This window comes from Rhyacophila brunnea, unplaced genomic scaffold, assembly GCF_057557595.1.
Source record: "Rhyacophila brunnea isolate RB1 unplaced genomic scaffold, BYU_Rbru_1.0 scaffold_10, whole genome shotgun sequence".
In the NCBI taxonomy this organism is placed as follows: Eukaryota; Metazoa; Arthropoda; class Insecta; order Trichoptera; family Rhyacophilidae; genus Rhyacophila; species Rhyacophila brunnea.
In genome coordinates this window covers 29,755,522-29,773,253 of record NW_028232752.1, presented here as the reverse complement: position 1 = coordinate 29,773,253, position 17,732 = coordinate 29,755,522, and the positions used below count along the sequence as shown (strand labels likewise).

Here is a 17,732-nt window from a genome sequence, read left to right as displayed (position 1 = left end):
CTGATGCGATATGCACTTCAAAAATTGCTGTGCATTTTAATTATCATAAACTAAAATTTACTTCGTAACAAATTACCGTGATTGTTGCCATTATAAATTACAAATTATACAAATAGGGATTGCACAAAAAATATCCAAAATGTATATTATAATATAATAATTATGGATTTGCATCAATGTAGGTACGGATGTAATTTTGTTGTGGAAAATATTATACAAAATAATATTATTTTGCAATAAAACTATGCGTGCACGAAGCTATCATTGATATGCGGTGTTGTGTATAAATATTTTTATTAAGTTTTATAAGCTAAATTCATTTTGAATGAAAAATAGATGAGAAAACACAATTTAAAAATTAAATATTAGCAATAATTAGCATTATTGATTAAAATTCAGACTGAATTTTATAATAAATATGATATTAATTATGAATATTTGAGTGAACTCAGCCCACTGTGGCCCTCATAATCAAATACGTAAGATACTGGTCGTTAATCGGGGGCTTCGGATTCGATTCCCAGTAAGGCCACAACATATTTACGTATTTTTTTTAACGCCTGAGTGTTTTTATGATTGCTTCACTTCTACTAAAACACTACTTTTTGGGACATTGGGACACATATATATGAATAAACCGGTTTGAATCAGTTAAATTCCACAACAAGCAGTCAGATGTAAAATCACACCAAAATTGTACCTTCGTAATAAGCCATGAGAATCTTTCTTTGACTGGTATTGTATTATGTAATTTTTTGTTAGGTCTTATACGAAGTGACAAAAAAAAAAAGTTGACCACCGCTTTGAGGCAAATATTAAGTTCCATTAATTAAATAGCCCACGGAGAATATTAAAAATCTACCAACACCAATTAAATCTTTTGACATTGTATTTGAAAAATTACTGAAAACCAGCATTATCAAACAATGACTAACTCTCTATTTTAATGAATGCTCATTAAATACGTTTTAAAATATTCATTATTAAAATTCGAAAGTAATCGGTTTTATGGTACTTGCCACAAATTCGTTTTATAGATTTGTGAGGTTTCATTATGAAACAATTCCAGAAAAATCAATAATCATGAGGTGTGAATTTAACATTTTTAAAAATAACTTCATCTAGTAAAACTGGCTTGTTTTATTCGCTTTCGAAAAGATCAGGCGAAATACTTTTTGTCGTTTCTAACAATATGTATGTGAAACAAAAAAATATTGCAGAATATACTTTTAAAAGAATGAAACTCATTACACGATATTTATCAAAAAATTTATAAAACAGTAACTTTTGAGTATTTTCGGTAAACATAAGACTGCGAACAACTATTTTTGTAAATGAATTATTTCAAATCGAAAGTAAAACATTGTTTTGGTAATGATTTGACTGAAGCATTTTGTGTATTGAGTGTGTAAATTTATAAAATATATGGTAAATTTACAATAAACCATTGTGACAATTAATGTATTTTGATTTTTTATTTAATGTATCTAACTAATGTATCTATCTAATCTGACTAATTTTTTTTCCATAGTTTAACACTTGTCTTGTAGAAAAGGATTATCCATCCATGTACCAGGGGTATTTCAAAACTACCTATTTATAGATGATAATAATAAGATAAAATACTACATATTATTATTTTCTACTTTCTTTCATTTATTTATACAATGTAAATAATTATTAAAACTCTCTACATAGGTAACTAAATATATCTTATATTGTTTTAATTAACAGATATTCAAGAGAGAAACAAAAGGGTTCAGTAAATAGTCCAATACATATTATATTTTCTTAAGACCATAATCAAATGAATAACCATGAAGTTAAATGAATGAAGAAGGTTTATTATGATATAAAATCGATTGCATTCAAAATGTGGACGAACAAACAAGCAAAAGACACAAACACAAATGAATTCAAGCTCAGCCAGTCAGTATAAAAAAAATACTCAAATAATTGAATAAACAAGTCGTTTAAAATATGCTTCATATAGAACTATTGTTATTCTAATAAGGATGAGACAAAATGCATACAGGTAAACACTACACAATGTTAAATCATTCATTAAAATGGTGCTTGGTGTTTTCTACGGAAGCACTATTAATGCGCAGTATTGACTGAGGGTTAAGGAAGATACAACCGCACCTGAAGAGATTTAAGCAGCAGAAGTAGATCAAGGTGAATGTAAAGAATTTCCACAACCGAATCTAGGCTAATTTTAGTATTAATTAGTTATAAAATCAATGGGTCGGAAACAAAGCCTTAAGAGACCAGCTTTAAAGTCAGTGACAGTTGTATGATATCAATTCTGTATATGACAACAAAACAGAAAAATAAGTGTTTTTTTTCACTAAGTAAAAATTATAATTATATTTATTAGCTACAACTAAATTTAAAATAATTGATATCTAGAAACAGATCAAAATATCTACGCCAAATATTTTTTAGAAGTTAAAAACAACCATTAAACATAAAATGAAAGATCATATTATTTGATAAGTAATTGAATATTGAATAGATTGATCGGACAAATAGATAATAATGAAGTTATTATATTGAGATGCACGTTGGGTACTGTCACGTGACATCACAGTGCTGCCGCTACAGGAAAAAAGTGTCTGTTCTTTATGTTTAAAATGTTATCAGACAGATTCTTCCATCCCGTAGCACATTTTATACCTTTAAGTTTAAGCCAACATTGTCAGTTGTCAAATCTGTCAAAATCACCAGAACAAGAACGAGGTCACTTCACACGTACCGCACTGCATCGACACACGCATGACTCGATGAACGTTTTTTTATCATTTTCCACATTTTCGACACATGTCAAAATCGCGTGTATTTTGTTTTTAGCAGTTGGCACTATGTATTTTCTATAAGAATGTTTTCTGTCTGGACGTTGGGTTCTGTTCAAAATATTATCTATGGATGTAATATTGCAAATAATATTAACGTACGCACACGTATAAACTGTTAAAATTAATTGAAATTGGCATGAATAATGAGATTTGGTTAGCACTCTCCATCGTTGAATTTACAGATATGGTGATCGTTCAAAATATTTTGCAAAATGATGAAACCATAGATTAAATTTGTCGCCGTGACAGCGTGACAGTACGCAACGTGCATCGCAATATAATCGCAACTTTGGTGTCTCTACCATTTATACAGCATTAATTAAAGTTTACCACTACCATACTGCTTAAAACATTAAATATGGACATCAGTCACTGAAGCTCGGCTCTCATGGTTAATAAAATATAATATATGAATTAATATGTGTTACCTTTCCAGTCGTCTTTGCATATACAAGTCCCAGTTGATGGGTCGCATCCCAGATTGTTTTCTGACAGGCAATGACACATCTGCTTGCAGTCGTGGCCGTAAAATCCTGGAGCGCATTTTTCTTTGCACGTATCTCCAGTAAAACCAGGGGCACAGGTACATTTACCTGTAAAAAGAATAATACCAGGGATAAATAATTACAGGTTCTGTTATACTCATTGAAAAACAGTATGTTATAGATCCACCAGTATAAGTTGTCCGTTGAGTGAGGGCGCCACATGCTAACATTTGACATATCATTTAATACTTTTTATACTGTAATGAGCTCAGTGCTAAATTCAAACATCTACATACTATGATAATATGTTTATATGGTTTATATTTACTATGTTATACCAAAATTAGCTAAAATATTTTAGCCTATTTCACATATTATATCCAAAACCTTAATATGTGGTGACAATACCTACATTTCATTAATTTGGAGACGGTCCGGTATTCCATAGTCACGATATAATATTCTAAAAAAACACTTTTGTTAAAGACGCGCGACGCGCATCTGAAACGTTCATTAATCAAAGAGAAAAATTGTAAAAAACACTTGCTGCTGCCTGCCCATCTACTATTCAAGATAATGTGAGTATCTTAAACATTGTATTATCATCGTTCATTTTGCATATTGGAAAGGGGGAGTAGGGGCTCTTGCAGGTATAGGTGGTTGGGCCACTGACAGTGGCTAGTGGGCAGGCCCCCGCTAGTAGAAGTATATATGTGTCGCTACATTTCAAAAGCAGCCAAGTCAACCTTTAGGTATTTTTGACTTTTTTGTGAATTGCTGAAGAACTAATGCTTTCTAACATTTCTGTATTATCAAAACCATCCAAATCCGCCTATATAATAAGTAAATGGAAGTCAAAGATGAACAGTTTTTTCAGACTCACCCATATCCACTGAAGTAATTATATCACACTCAGCCATGTCCATTCAGGCCAATCACTGAAGGCGATTACAACAACATGGCCGTCAGTTGTTTACGAACCGTTGAGTGAGTGTCAATAGTGTCTTTTTCAACATTTTTTAATAGAAATAATTAATAAAAATAAGGTTTAAAATATCAGATGTGACCCCCGATAAGGCGAGAAAACGAATAATTAAGGCAGAATCGACAAAACGCGGCAAAGATAAGGAAAATCAGTAAATTTTATTCTGCTTAACCTGCATCCTAAAAAGCATCCGGTGTCAAGCAGGGTCGCATTTGACATTTTAGTCATAGTACTGAGAATATAAATTTGGTTTTACACAATTCTAATTTACGAGACTTATAGAACCCTTTGCAGTTCTTAAAAAAACACACACCGTACCTACTCCTTAATTAATTTAAAGATTTTAATAATAATTATTCGTACATGCTTTACTGAATTAAATAGGTAATATACATCCTATTAAGAATATATATTATAATTATTTTATGATTGTCAAGTTGTAGGTATCAAATAGAAAAATGTGTACCACTATTTAAAACATTTCAAATTGTGATAGTGACTGACTAAACTGAACAAAATAAAATTGTCAGAATTATTGAATATCCATATCCTGAGATATAATTGGCATTTAATTATTATTAAAACCAACGCATTTCCTACAATTGTATCCAGCTGAGGGCTTCAACCATTTATATTAATTATTATCCATTTGGACCATTTGTAAAATTTAATTTTTAATACAAATCTATAATTATAACAATTCCTGAAGGATTTTTTTAGGTTTTTGTGTTGCCGAGCATGAAGTCACTTTTATATAGATTTTTTATGTTTTAAAATTAGTAACCATATTTTTTCCGACGTAATCACATTTTCCTAATTGTTTGTCTAAATTAATAATATATTGAGAAAAATTTTTGTAAATAAATTTATGTTATCAACATTTATTTATTATTTCGCCATTTTCCATTTCCTAAGTCCAGCCCAGAAGAATCACACCATTATATCTAATAAAATGGCTGCCACGAAAATATCAAAATAAGCCAAGTCCGCATGGACTTGGTTGATTTTGTGACAAACTAAGCCATGTCCATATAAAAAATCCATTTTTTGAAGAATCTATGAAAATTACACGAAAACTAATAATGTGGAACTTATTAGTTTTAAACATTCTATAATCGCAATAATATAAACTTTCATCTTTATGATCATGTACACAAGGAAAAAAAAAGCTGTTTTTCTCCTTTTCATACATTATGGACATGGCTGGTTTTGAAATGTAGCGACACATATATTCATATCTGACCAATAAAAAGAGGAAGATTACCAGGAGCACACCAGTCACAAAACGTAGTATTATTTTTATTATCTTCATAAAATAAGTAATTTTTGATGTTTTAAGAAAAGTCTGTCACAATTTTCAATGACTGGCTCATGAAATAGTGTACTTTATTACGATTTATTAAAAAAATTTATATGCCAGGACTTAAAGGTATGGTTTTATATGAAAATAATGTTCAAGGGACTTTTTTTCGGGAAAATTTCGAATTATGGCAAATTTCGAATTATTAGTGTTCTTACTAACGAGGTTTTACTGTAATAGCCGATTGCTAATAATAATATAAATTTAAAATGGTGCATACCAGTGATCGGGTTACAGGCTCCACCATTTGAGCAGTTGCACTTATTGACACAGCCGAGCCCGAATCTTCCACTATCGCAGGGCCTATCACATTTTCGTTCAGTCCAACTGGAATATTCAGGATTAACAATTATAATTCAAATCTGTCCATGAAATAATTACTTTACAATATGCCAGGTCAGAGTATATGTTTATAAAGGCGAAAAGAAAACAATACACACTTAGAGCAATCCCCAATACCTAATGCCACAAGCTGTTCGAAAAAACATACATTCCTGACAATCTTAATGCAATGCACTGGATAATAATTGATTTGTAAACTTAATTTGCTATTTTCTTCCGGCCTAATATTGAGACTTCGCCAGAGTAATTTATATCCAGGTAGAAAATGAGATGTTACTCACCCTTCAGTGCAGGTGCATTGTCCTGACTCTGTTGAGCAGACAGCACCGTTACGGCACTCGCATTCCTGAGAACAATCCACACCGTACCACCCGAGAGGACACTGTGACTCGCATCTGTCGCCTCGATAGCCTGGCGCGCAAATGCATGCACCTACAATCAACAAAAACGTATTAAGACAGACATCATTTTCTTCCCTCACCCCATTTACCGTGACCCAAATTATTAGGGTAATAGTTTTCGTTTCACGACCCAAAAAAGATATTATTTGAATAATACAAAATACTGTGCTTATATTGGTGATAACATTATATTTTATTAATGTGAACCATTTAAACCAGTGTTCTTTAACCGGTGGCTTTCACCTTTCACCATACTTTCAACACGATTCGGGGAATTCCCACTAGATGAAATGCTGGCTGCTGAATCAGTGTTGCCATATCTACTGAAATTTCAGTAGATCTACTGATATTTTTGCCAATATACTGAATTTTTAATTATGTTTTCAAATCCAAGAAATCTACTGATATACATATTCAACATCATAAGCCAACAACTAAATGCGTAAGCTAAACACTTTAATACGTGTTTCCCTGAAAAAGACGAACTATGTAAAGGAAACCTCTAGAATAATAATCCCTTTTTGGAAGATTTTAAATCATGTACACTAATTGCCAAGAACCTCGTGAGAAAGAAAAGCTAATAGAGATATCTTCTGATGTCACTCTGGTATCCAATGCAATCATTATCCTAATTTTGGATATCCCACGATAAAGAATATCCATCTCTGAGTTATAAAGCGATTTTTTAATTTTTTCTATTTGTGTGAAAAGACTTTTTCATCTATGTCAGAAATAAAAACCAAACGGAGAAAACGAATGGATGTTAATGGAGCGCTTCGTCTCTCAGAAACAACGCTGCAACCACGTATATCAAATTGGTTTACAAAGAAACAGCAACAGATGTTGCACTAACCAAAAATTATGATTTTATAACATAAGATTTAATAAATAAAATTCTATAATTTATTTTATATCTATTAGTTTTTATATCTGGCCGATACTGGCTGAAATATTTCTCCTATGTTCATCGGGCCGCGGGTGTTCAAAGGTTGAAGAACACTGATTTAAACTACAATAATACCATAACGTCAATGCAATTCATAAATAAAATGTTTTAGTTTCATTTAAAATAAATGTATGCGTTACCATTGATCGGTGAGCACAGGGCGTTGTGAAGACAGGTGCAAGTATTTTGGCATCCTTTGCCGTACTTCAACAGAGGGCACTGTCTATTGCAAGATTGCCCATCCCATCCCGGTTTACACTCGCATACCCCAGTCCAAGGATGGCAACTGGAAGGGGAAAAAAGTAAAATTGTTGTGTCAAAATTATAATAAGATTAATTGTTACTTGACACTTTCACAGTTGGTATTAGATTTTTGAGCTGTCACCACGTATGTATTCTTCTACCTTCTTCCCTTGAAATTTTGGGACAGTAACAAAAAGACATACATTCTCAAGAGATAATGTAGTGAAATGTACAATTAGGAGTATAATAAATGTGTTTAAAAGTGTTTGGTGATGACAGCAAACACTGCAGAGTAAAAAATGTTATAGTTTACTGTATCAAGTTACTTAAGGCCATTCGGATTAGTTGAGTGGCGAGTGATTTAGTAACCACTAAATGATTTAGTACCTGAAAAGTGTCCGAACACGGTACATTAGTGAGTGACGCGTCAAAATGAACAGAGCACAATGTAAGAAAGCAAAAATAAATAATTAACTTATTTTTTTTATTCAACGAACAATTATTCATAAGATTTAAGAATGTAACATTCTTTTTATTAAACATACTGTTACACCCCCGAATGGTCCCCATTTGGGGATGTCTCTGTGGATCTAGAGGCTTGAACGATTATCAAGCCGACACATAGTAAGAGTTGAGTGCGAATATAAATAATAATAAAACCGGCAATGCTGTTTGAGCGCCAAAATTTAATAAAACAGCAACATCGCAATCTTGTCCATTGGTTTGAGCGTAAAATTATCGGTAAAAGCGGTTGCAGACTGCAGGCAGCGCTAAATTATTGCAGCGGAGAGATCGAAAAGCAAAGATCTGGGCGCGCATGCGCAGAAGAAGAGGTTGGGCAGCCATTTTGGGAAAACACGGGAGAAGCATTCTGTCATCGAAACAGAAAAGAGCGTAATTGACGCACTTCGAAAACAAATTTATTAAAATGTAGTAATCCTAGCATATTTAAAATAAAATCGCTGCTTCCGACCGCAATTCCGGTGTAATTTGTTCATCCCTGAAGTCCATACACAGACGAAAACACCAACATACTGAGCGAGGAGATGAATGCTTCTTCTCGCTCACGACTTGGACAGAGAAGTCAATACATAATTTAAAAACAGTTCTGAGAAATATATAACCAATAGAAAAAAATCTTTTTTTTTTATAAAAATATGACACCCGGCAGGATTCAAACCTGCGTGATGAACCTGATTCAAAGTATTTTCAAATTATGTACTTACGTTCAAAAAATAGGGAAGTTAATAACTTCATTTATAATGGCTATATTAGAAGAATTGGAGGAAGAAATTCTACGACAACTAATGATTTTGACTAAAGATAACGTGTACAGACTTGTGGCTTGTTTAGTATTTAGTGAGATGTGGTGGGGGTCGCTACTCGACCGATAGATTAGAACAAAATAGATTGAATCGACTAAATTTGTCTGTATGTACACGTTTAGTTACTAAATTACTCGCCACTTGACTAATCCGAACCGGCCCTTAGAGATATCAGATCAGATATTGAATTTTGCTGAACAAGTCAAGAGCCATGACAATTTTTAAAAATGCAGTTCGTCATCATTTTTAATGAATCCATCGAAGTACACCAGAATCCTGATAATAGGGACGACTTGTTGATTGCTGTGAACGGGGCAACGTATCACTAAGACTAGAACTTAATAGATCTCAGATCCATTCCCAAATTACCCTGGCATATGGGAAAACCCATTCAAAGAAAACATCAATAAAAATATTAAAAAACAATGCAATTTTAATGTTCTTAAGCAATTTCACAACATGTCTTCCATGTTTATAGATCACAATCACGGTGACGTCCAATGAGTCATCTTAAATATATTACAATATAATTATTATATTTTATTTATTTATATAATTGTTTTTGTGATTATGAATCATGTTATAAAATGTAATTAAAATATACTAAATATCAATCAATACATAATAATATCTAAACATGATATTAATATATTAATTCTGTTGAATTATGACCTATTAAACAGTTATCAAATAAACTGTATGTGACCACAATGACATATCCATATCCTCAATACATATTTGTTGCTCGATTGTAGCTATTTCCATAAGAAGACAGATTCACATTAAAAACACAATTAAGCCCTGCCTAACCAAACCATATCTAAGATTACGTATGATTTAATGGCATAATTTTAGATATTTTATAAATAGAATATTTTTTATCAAATATCTATTATAATAGGGTTAAATTGAGTTTAACATGTTCTATGCCTTCAGCGATTTTTCTCGCTCTATGAGGCCGCGGTCGACAGGCGCACATACAAATTTCGCGAGTTATCTCGTCCGACTTTAAACTCAAACTCAAATTACTAGCCACTGTTGATTGATTTTCATAATTTAAAAAATTAAGCACACAGTGACATCTGTTTGAATAATTATGAAATATTAAACCATAAATTATCGCTGTTACAGCGATTTTAGTAAGAGCTTTGCTCTACATTCAATGTGTGTCGTTAAAAATCTGCGGCCAGTCAAATACTGCCATAATTATATCGTAAGGCATAGAAAATGCTAAATATGTAACCAATACCATATCGTCGCTAATTTTCAACCCAACACGCATCTCAATTTTTGTCAGTTTTGGGTTGTTTGATGTAATGAATTCAGAATTTGAATACGCACATATTCCACTAATACGTATCTCAAAACATACTTTATAACATAATAGATTTAAGCAATAACAAAAAACTCGTATCACAATTAAAGACTTTTATAAATATTATAAACTCGTATCTTGAGTTACGAATATACGAGTTATAATATTAATATTACGAGTATACAGAATACTGAACTCCGACAGATGGCTATACTGAAGCTCTTTCTCGTAAGTCAAGATACGTGTTTGCTGCAGTAATATTCACAGTAAAGTTGCAACGCATTCTCGTATGTTCGACAATATGACTGATCGGTCGAAAGTATAGTGCGATAAATTGAAGAAACATAACATTTTTTTCATGAAAATATGTCAACTAGGTATACTAAATTGATATTATTTTAATAGAAGAAAATTTATTTCTAAATTAAAAACTGAGAGAATAAAGTTGTTATTTGCCTCTCCTGAAAAGTTGTGTTTTTTGAAATACGCGTTTACAACTAACCTCCAAACAGTGTCAAATGAAATTAATAACCACTATGATACTACAAAAACATAATTATTTATCGTATCTACCACATATAACATTTGATGGTGTCTCCATGCAAATTCAAATAATTTTGGTTTACAGTCAATTAAGTGAGTTATAACAGTGGATTTTTCTTTTGTGGAAACAAAGAATTGGTAATTAAATTGTGTAATTAAAATAAAACTCAGTTTTTCATCTGATAGATTTTTTAAAAAAACCACCTATAAAATAAATATATTCAATTGAATGCAAGAAATCTTACACGTGTGAATTTGCAACCCAATACACATTATATAATTGTGAAATTACTTACAGTTCGGTAGTTTCCGGGTTACAATCGCAAACCTGGGTGCAGTTTGCACCGTAGAAGGAATCAGAGCACGCCCTGTTGTGGCACACGTTGCCTATCCAGCCCTGCTTGCAGGTACAGGCTCCATCTAATGCATTGCATTCACCTCCGTTCTCACACAAACAGGTTTGTGAACAGTTTGGACCATAGCGGTTTGGTGGACACCTGTCTCCACACTGAAAATATAGTTAAATTATCACTTTAGTATATGTCAGTGGCGAAGACTCCACACTTTACTTAGGCGATTATTTCAAGCCTACCTTCTTAATAAAAATAATTTTTAATTGCCTTAATTCAGATTCTACAAAAAGAATGTAATTTGTACAAATTAATTGTTGACTTGGTCAACAGATGTCAACCATCAAGCATATTTAGGACTGCAAAGACTAGAATATACTAACCCTCTCTCCGGTGTACCCAGCTACGCATTCACACACTCCAGTGACAGGATCGCACCCTGACTCGTTGTCACAGTCGCATCTGGCAACACACTTGTCTCCCCACCTTCCCTTGGGACACTTCTCAGCGCAGGCGGGGCCGACCCAACCGCGGGTGCATACACACGAGCCCCCGGGGCCCTTGCATTCCCCACCATTTTGACAACGGCATTCTTCATCGCAGCTAGCACCGGCACATTCTTGGTCGCAACTGAAAATATACAATGTTTTCAAGAAATTTATTACGGGACATTGTCATCGAGACACAAAAAATCGTGTCCGGAAACTTGTACATATGCAGTTAGTTCGCCGTAACACACTTCACTGTGAAATGTTGTATCGGAAATATATGGCCGTATATTAAAGACCATCCAACATCTTTGGGTCGTAGTACTGACATAAAATTCATGTCTAAATAAAACACGGGTCTTGTCCGTTTACACATTACAGGAAGCCAGCAGCAAACAAATTTTGAAAATAGACGATATACTGGATTATCTGTTAGGTTAGATTAGGTTTTCATTCTTTCAAAATCAGCTACGAAAATTGAATTAATGTTCATGTTGAATCTAATAAAATTGGAGACCGTATAGTATACAGTCATCTCTTTCCGATAAAAAAGCTCACGGCGAACTGTGCCACGGTGAAATGTTTTACATACAATTTACATGTAACCACAAAAAATATCCAAGACATTCGTAATTTATATATATATACATATTATCCATGAAACGTAATTTGGACACATTGTTATTGAGACATCAAACACATTATTCACAAAATGCATTTTGTACATTGTCCTCAAGTTGTAGAGGTAGTTAAAGATTGAATGACAATTACGATACCTTTGATGCAAAAGTTAAATTCTAAAAAATAGTTAATAGTTACCAATCATATCTTTCAGAAGTATCAATTTTTGTTTTGTTCATTAAATGTTTGTTATGAAAAATAAGGTCTCGAAACACTACGTTTTTTGAATTCCAGTAAAGTTCTCTCTTACGGAGATTACACAACATATTACATGAAAAAAGTCATGATCTCCTTGGAGATAGCAATAAAGGTTTACATAGACAACTTACAGTGCCCCTGTAAACTTTGGAGGGCACTTGCATTCCCCGCTGATATGGTCGCACTTGGAACCTTCAGCACAGCGGCATTTCTCGGCGCAATCCTGGCCGTAAGACCCCTCAAGACACGGCTCGGAACAGTCTTGTCCACCCCAGCCTCTGGTGCAAGTGCAACTTCCATCCAAAGGATCGCATGCTGCTCCATTCTTACAAATGCACACGTTCTTGCAATCCTGACTCCAAAATCCTTTCGGGCAAGCTAAAATATTCAAGATTACAATTAGCACAGAATAATGACGCAGACTGACAAATTATTATAACGTTCACCTTAATTCATAAATACGAGGGTGGGTCAATAATTCCTTAGAAAAAAGCATTAAAACAGTTTTGATTTTTGTATTTTTTTTTTATTTCTCAACATAATCTCCTTGGAGCTCAATACACTTGGTTAGACGTTTCTCAATTTTTTTAAACCGTCAGAAAAATAAGTTTTCGGAAGGTCCTCAAAATAAGCATTTGTCCGATCGATGACTTCTTCATTTGAAAAAAAACGTTGTCCACTTAGCCATTTTTTTAAGTTTGGGAAAAGGAAAAAGTCACTGGGGGCTAAATCTGGCGAATACGGTGGGTGATCGACCAATTCGAACTTAAATTCTTCAATTTTAGCCATTGATCGTAAACATGTGTGAACACGGGCATTGTCCTGATGAAAGAGGATTTTTTTCCTGTTTAAATGAGGCCGTTTTTCTTCAATTTTGTTTTTTAGCTGGTCCAATAAAGATGCATAATAATCCCCTGTTATTGTTTTTCCTTTTTCCAAATAGTCAACGAAAATAATTTCACGTGCATCCCAAAATACAGTAGCCATAACCTTACCAGCTGATTTTACGGTTTTCGCCTTCTTTGGACATGGTTTGCCTTCGCAATCCACTGCTTTGACTGTTCTTTCGTCTCGGGAGTATAGTGGTGTATCCATGTTTCATCTACAGTCACAAAGCGACGAAAAAATTTATCCGGATTGCGTTGCATGAGCGACAACAGGGCTTTAGAGGCCACCACCCTATTGCGTTTATTGTCGACTGTGAGCAAACGCGGCACCCATCTTGCAGAAATATTTTTCATGCCCAATTTGTCATGTAAAATAGAAATGACGCTACCTTTAGAGATCCCTGTAACCTCAATTATCTCACTCAACTTTAATCTTCGGTCACTTAACACCATATCGTGGATTTTATTGATCATTTCTGGTGTAGTCACCTCTACAGGACGTCCTGAGCGTGGTTCATCCTTTGTTGATGTACGACCACGTTTAAATTCATTTAACCAGTTATAAATAGTTGCAAGTGAAGGAGCAGATATGCCGTGAACTAAATCCAACTCATTTTTTATTTCCTTTGCTGTTAACCCTTTTATATTAAAATGTTTAATAACAGCTCTAAACTCAATTTTCTCCATTTTCCATTTTTCCATTTTCCACAAGCAAATTTTTTTTTAAATGTACGAGAAACACACAACAACCCGACCAATCTGATTGAAACTTCGCAGCATACTGAATCGGTAGTGCCGCTGCATGAAAACAAACCGCTTACAGTACTAGTCGCGCCACCTGTCGGCTTTTCTAAGGACTTATTGACCCACCCTCGTATAATTTAAATATTAGGATTTCCAAACACTTGGCCGATAAGACAATTACTGTGAATGCTAAGGTAGAAAACCCACAGGAGATGGCAGGGCGGATGTGACGTGAGTTATGTGACATGTGGACCATTCAATTTATGCGCATTATTAGAAGGTAACAACACCACCCATGCCGTTTACCTATTTTTTTGTTATTGGTCCTATATCAAACTGAATTTTTCAAGCTAGAACTATAAAAGAAATATTCTGTCGAGTTACTTTCTGAGACAATGAAAGGTAAACATTTCTCTAGGTACTAACATGGGTACAGTGAAAGCGCCTGATTTTGATTGTGTTATTTGCAAGTTGCAAAGATGCAGAAATGCCACCGAATAATCTCTAGGGAATGGCCTTTATAGCCATCCTGAAATGTTGAGGAAAGAAAGAAGAAAGCTCAAGACAGTTGAAATACTATATACAATAACTGTTAAAGTCTTAACACATTATATTAAGTCAATTTCAAATTGTCCATTAATGACAGATATTATCATATTATTATTTTTGTGTAACGGCATGATAATATAACAATTTACTAAACATACTATAGGCAACCATTTTAGAACGCAGGGAAATTTCATGATCAAGGGATTTGAAAAACAAAACAATTTAAAATATGTCATAGATAAAATAAAAGTAAAATAACTTTGCAATAAACTGCACCTAACCCAACATTAACCCATTGGACCCAATCGGCGCCGCTGTTACAGGATGCAGGACATGGTGAAAATCCAACAATTTTAATCATGTTTTGATTTTTTTTAAAGTTGAAATTCTTTAATAATAGATTTAGCTATCATTTTATAATGTTAGTTATATAGAGTCCAATATATTTTTTAATAATTATTTGATTTATAAAATCTATTTTTATTTCAATTTGTCAAAATAATGATCAGCTTGGTGGGGTATGAGTGTTTGAGACACTAAAAAAACATATAATGTCCCTCCATCTTCTAAATATCTTGAAGCGTATTATATTTAGCTCCAGTTTTAGTATATTATCTTTCTTTTATCATGGACTTTTTATCCGTCATTTTGAATAAAAAAGGCTAAAAAAACGCAAAAAAACTATATTTGACATGTTTTCTTGATTCCACTGATACACTAAGTTGACTTAAAATATAAATAAATAATAGAATAATTCAATACTTATAAATATTTAAAGAATTTATTTGAATTAAATAAATTATAAATAAGTTACATCAATTTTAGTAATCAGTGTGCCTTTTAAAGTAATCCTGAAAAATTCACCCTGTCTCCAATGGGTTAATTTTGTTCCAAGTAGCAATAAAGAATCTACAATATAGTCTACCCTACTTGGTCTGTCTGCTGGAATGTATGAAAACTTTATGGATAACTGTCAAATAATCTGACCATACGTGCGAGATCCACTCATTATGACGATTCCTGGCACTTGTCAAAATAAAGACGGGATTAAAAGAAATAATAAAAATCAATTGCGATAATATAATGAATTTGCATTCACGGATATCGCAATAAATGATGTATTTCTATCTGTAAAATGTCGTACAATTTGGATACTTGTGCAGGTGTATCCTAATGGTGGCAGTCTTATCTGTGGTTTACGACTAATTAGAAACTAGGAAAACATCACATAGTCTTACTTATATTACACTGTGGTCCTCCAAAACCGTTGTCACATTTGCAAAAGTCCGGCGAATCACATGTGCCGTGAACGCACTTGTTCTTGCATACCGGTACGCAGACATCTCTATCCGAATCGATGGTATATCCCCGACAGCATTCTTGAACCGGCCTCGTCTTCACGATGGTCTGGGTTTTGTATTCCGTGCGGTAATTGATCTTGTATTGGGAGCATTTTGGCGGAATGTTCACACACCAGACATACTCCTTCACTTGGAAGGGTTTTTGTTCGCTCACTCGGACTGTTGTCGTGTAACTAAAGAAGAAAGTGTATATAATAATATTGGCAAAGGCTATTTGGAAGTAATACAAAGTTAAAAATTGAAGGGCCAAATGCATAGATGTTGTCGTTAAGTTAACCTGCTAACCCAACTATCGATAGTTACATTTGACTTACTTACAGAATGCTTACGATGGCAACATCACTTTTTGCAATTGAAAGTGTTTTGATTTTTAAAATTGGTATCCCACTGAGTCTACAATCCGATATGGATTTTGGCAGCCACACGAAAAGGTTCAACAGATTATTTGGATACTACTAGCCAATTGCTCAGTTTATTAGGTCCATACTCTGCCAAACCAGAGATTTGTGTCCACAACTTCATGGACATTTTACCATTCCTCCATCGCGGATGCTATATTTTTTTTACCATATTCGATCCGCAAAAGATCAGAAATGGGCCCCCACAGGGTGGAGATTGTTTGAACAGATTGTTTTATACAATAAATGTATATTAGCCACTTGCTTAACCTATTAGGTCATACCTGGGTCCAAACACACATTGAAAAACAACATGTTGAGTTTTTACCAGATGATAGAATGCGTTTGCGTCGATAATCAGTACCCTATATAAGTTTGCTGTATCACAAACGAGTAAATTAACTATCACTTTGTACAATATACTCCTATTATTTTGACAGCTGTCACCGTAACTAAGCGACACAGTACTATCTCTAAGTTGCCCATTCTAACTGCCTGAAACTTATGCATTTAAGTATGACTCTGCATATGGCCCTAAAAACTTAACCTAATAGCCCAACAAAGTAACATAGACTTCAGATAGAATTATTGCAACCATTTATAGCTGATACTTGATGAAACAAGTCCAAAGTGAAGCCATAATGACATATGAAGGGTACAGGAGAAGAACATGTTATGTCACATGAATGTCAAACTGAGATAGGTATATCATTGATTAATGACTTTAAAGTCTCATATAAAAATAGCGAGCTGTAAAAATGGAATAAAAGCTTATTCAAAATCAAAGTCATATTTCTTTATCATTTAAACATACAATAACCAAAGTACAGAATTATTATAACAAAAAAATGAATCAAAAACTAATCTAAGTCAGAAATTACAGGGAAAAATCATTATGTTCAGGCTAAGAATATGTAATTTATTACAATATTATTATAGGCATGAGTGGCCCCTAATAGGGTACTCTAAAATTTCTCTGTCAAGAGTGTCAAATCTGACGTGACCATGTTTTTCCCCTGAACTAAATATACATTTTTTGTTTATAATCCGTATGATAATTTGCAATGCTCTATCACGCTGTTATACTGTTATTACTGTTAATGCCGAAATTAAAATACCTTCTTATAGTACCTACTCGGTTCAATCTACAAGACTGCATTGCCAGTTTAAAAAAATCAAAAGTGTGACTTAGCATGTTCTTCACTTGTAACCTTCATATCGACTGCTTAACCTGCAAACCGGCCAACTCCATTTGGTCAAATTGTTCAGGAAG

At 33.5% G+C, this 17,732-nt stretch overlaps 1 protein-coding gene across 2 annotated transcripts in view; it reads right to left on the bottom strand.

The window, feature by feature from the left end:
* drpr (multiple EGF like domains draper) overlaps positions 1 to 17,732 on the bottom strand; it is a 37,983-nt gene that overhangs the window by 19,112 nt on the left and 1,139 nt on the right. For both annotated transcript variants that reach the window (XM_085953207.1, XM_085953215.1), the window contains exons 2-9: positions 15,939 to 16,234; positions 12,652 to 12,898; positions 11,537 to 11,783; positions 11,100 to 11,311; positions 7,518 to 7,663; positions 6,312 to 6,462; positions 5,909 to 6,015; positions 3,287 to 3,451 (exon numbers count right to left, since the gene is read on the bottom strand). In XM_085953207.1, coding sequence (XP_085809333.1) covers positions 3,287 to 3,451; positions 5,909 to 6,015; positions 6,312 to 6,462; positions 7,518 to 7,663; positions 11,100 to 11,311; positions 11,537 to 11,783; positions 12,652 to 12,898; positions 15,939 to 16,234 — 1,571 coding nt within the window. The remainder of the gene's footprint in view (positions 1 to 3,286; positions 3,452 to 5,908; positions 6,016 to 6,311; positions 6,463 to 7,517; positions 7,664 to 11,099; positions 11,312 to 11,536; positions 11,784 to 12,651; positions 12,899 to 15,938; positions 16,235 to 17,732) is intronic.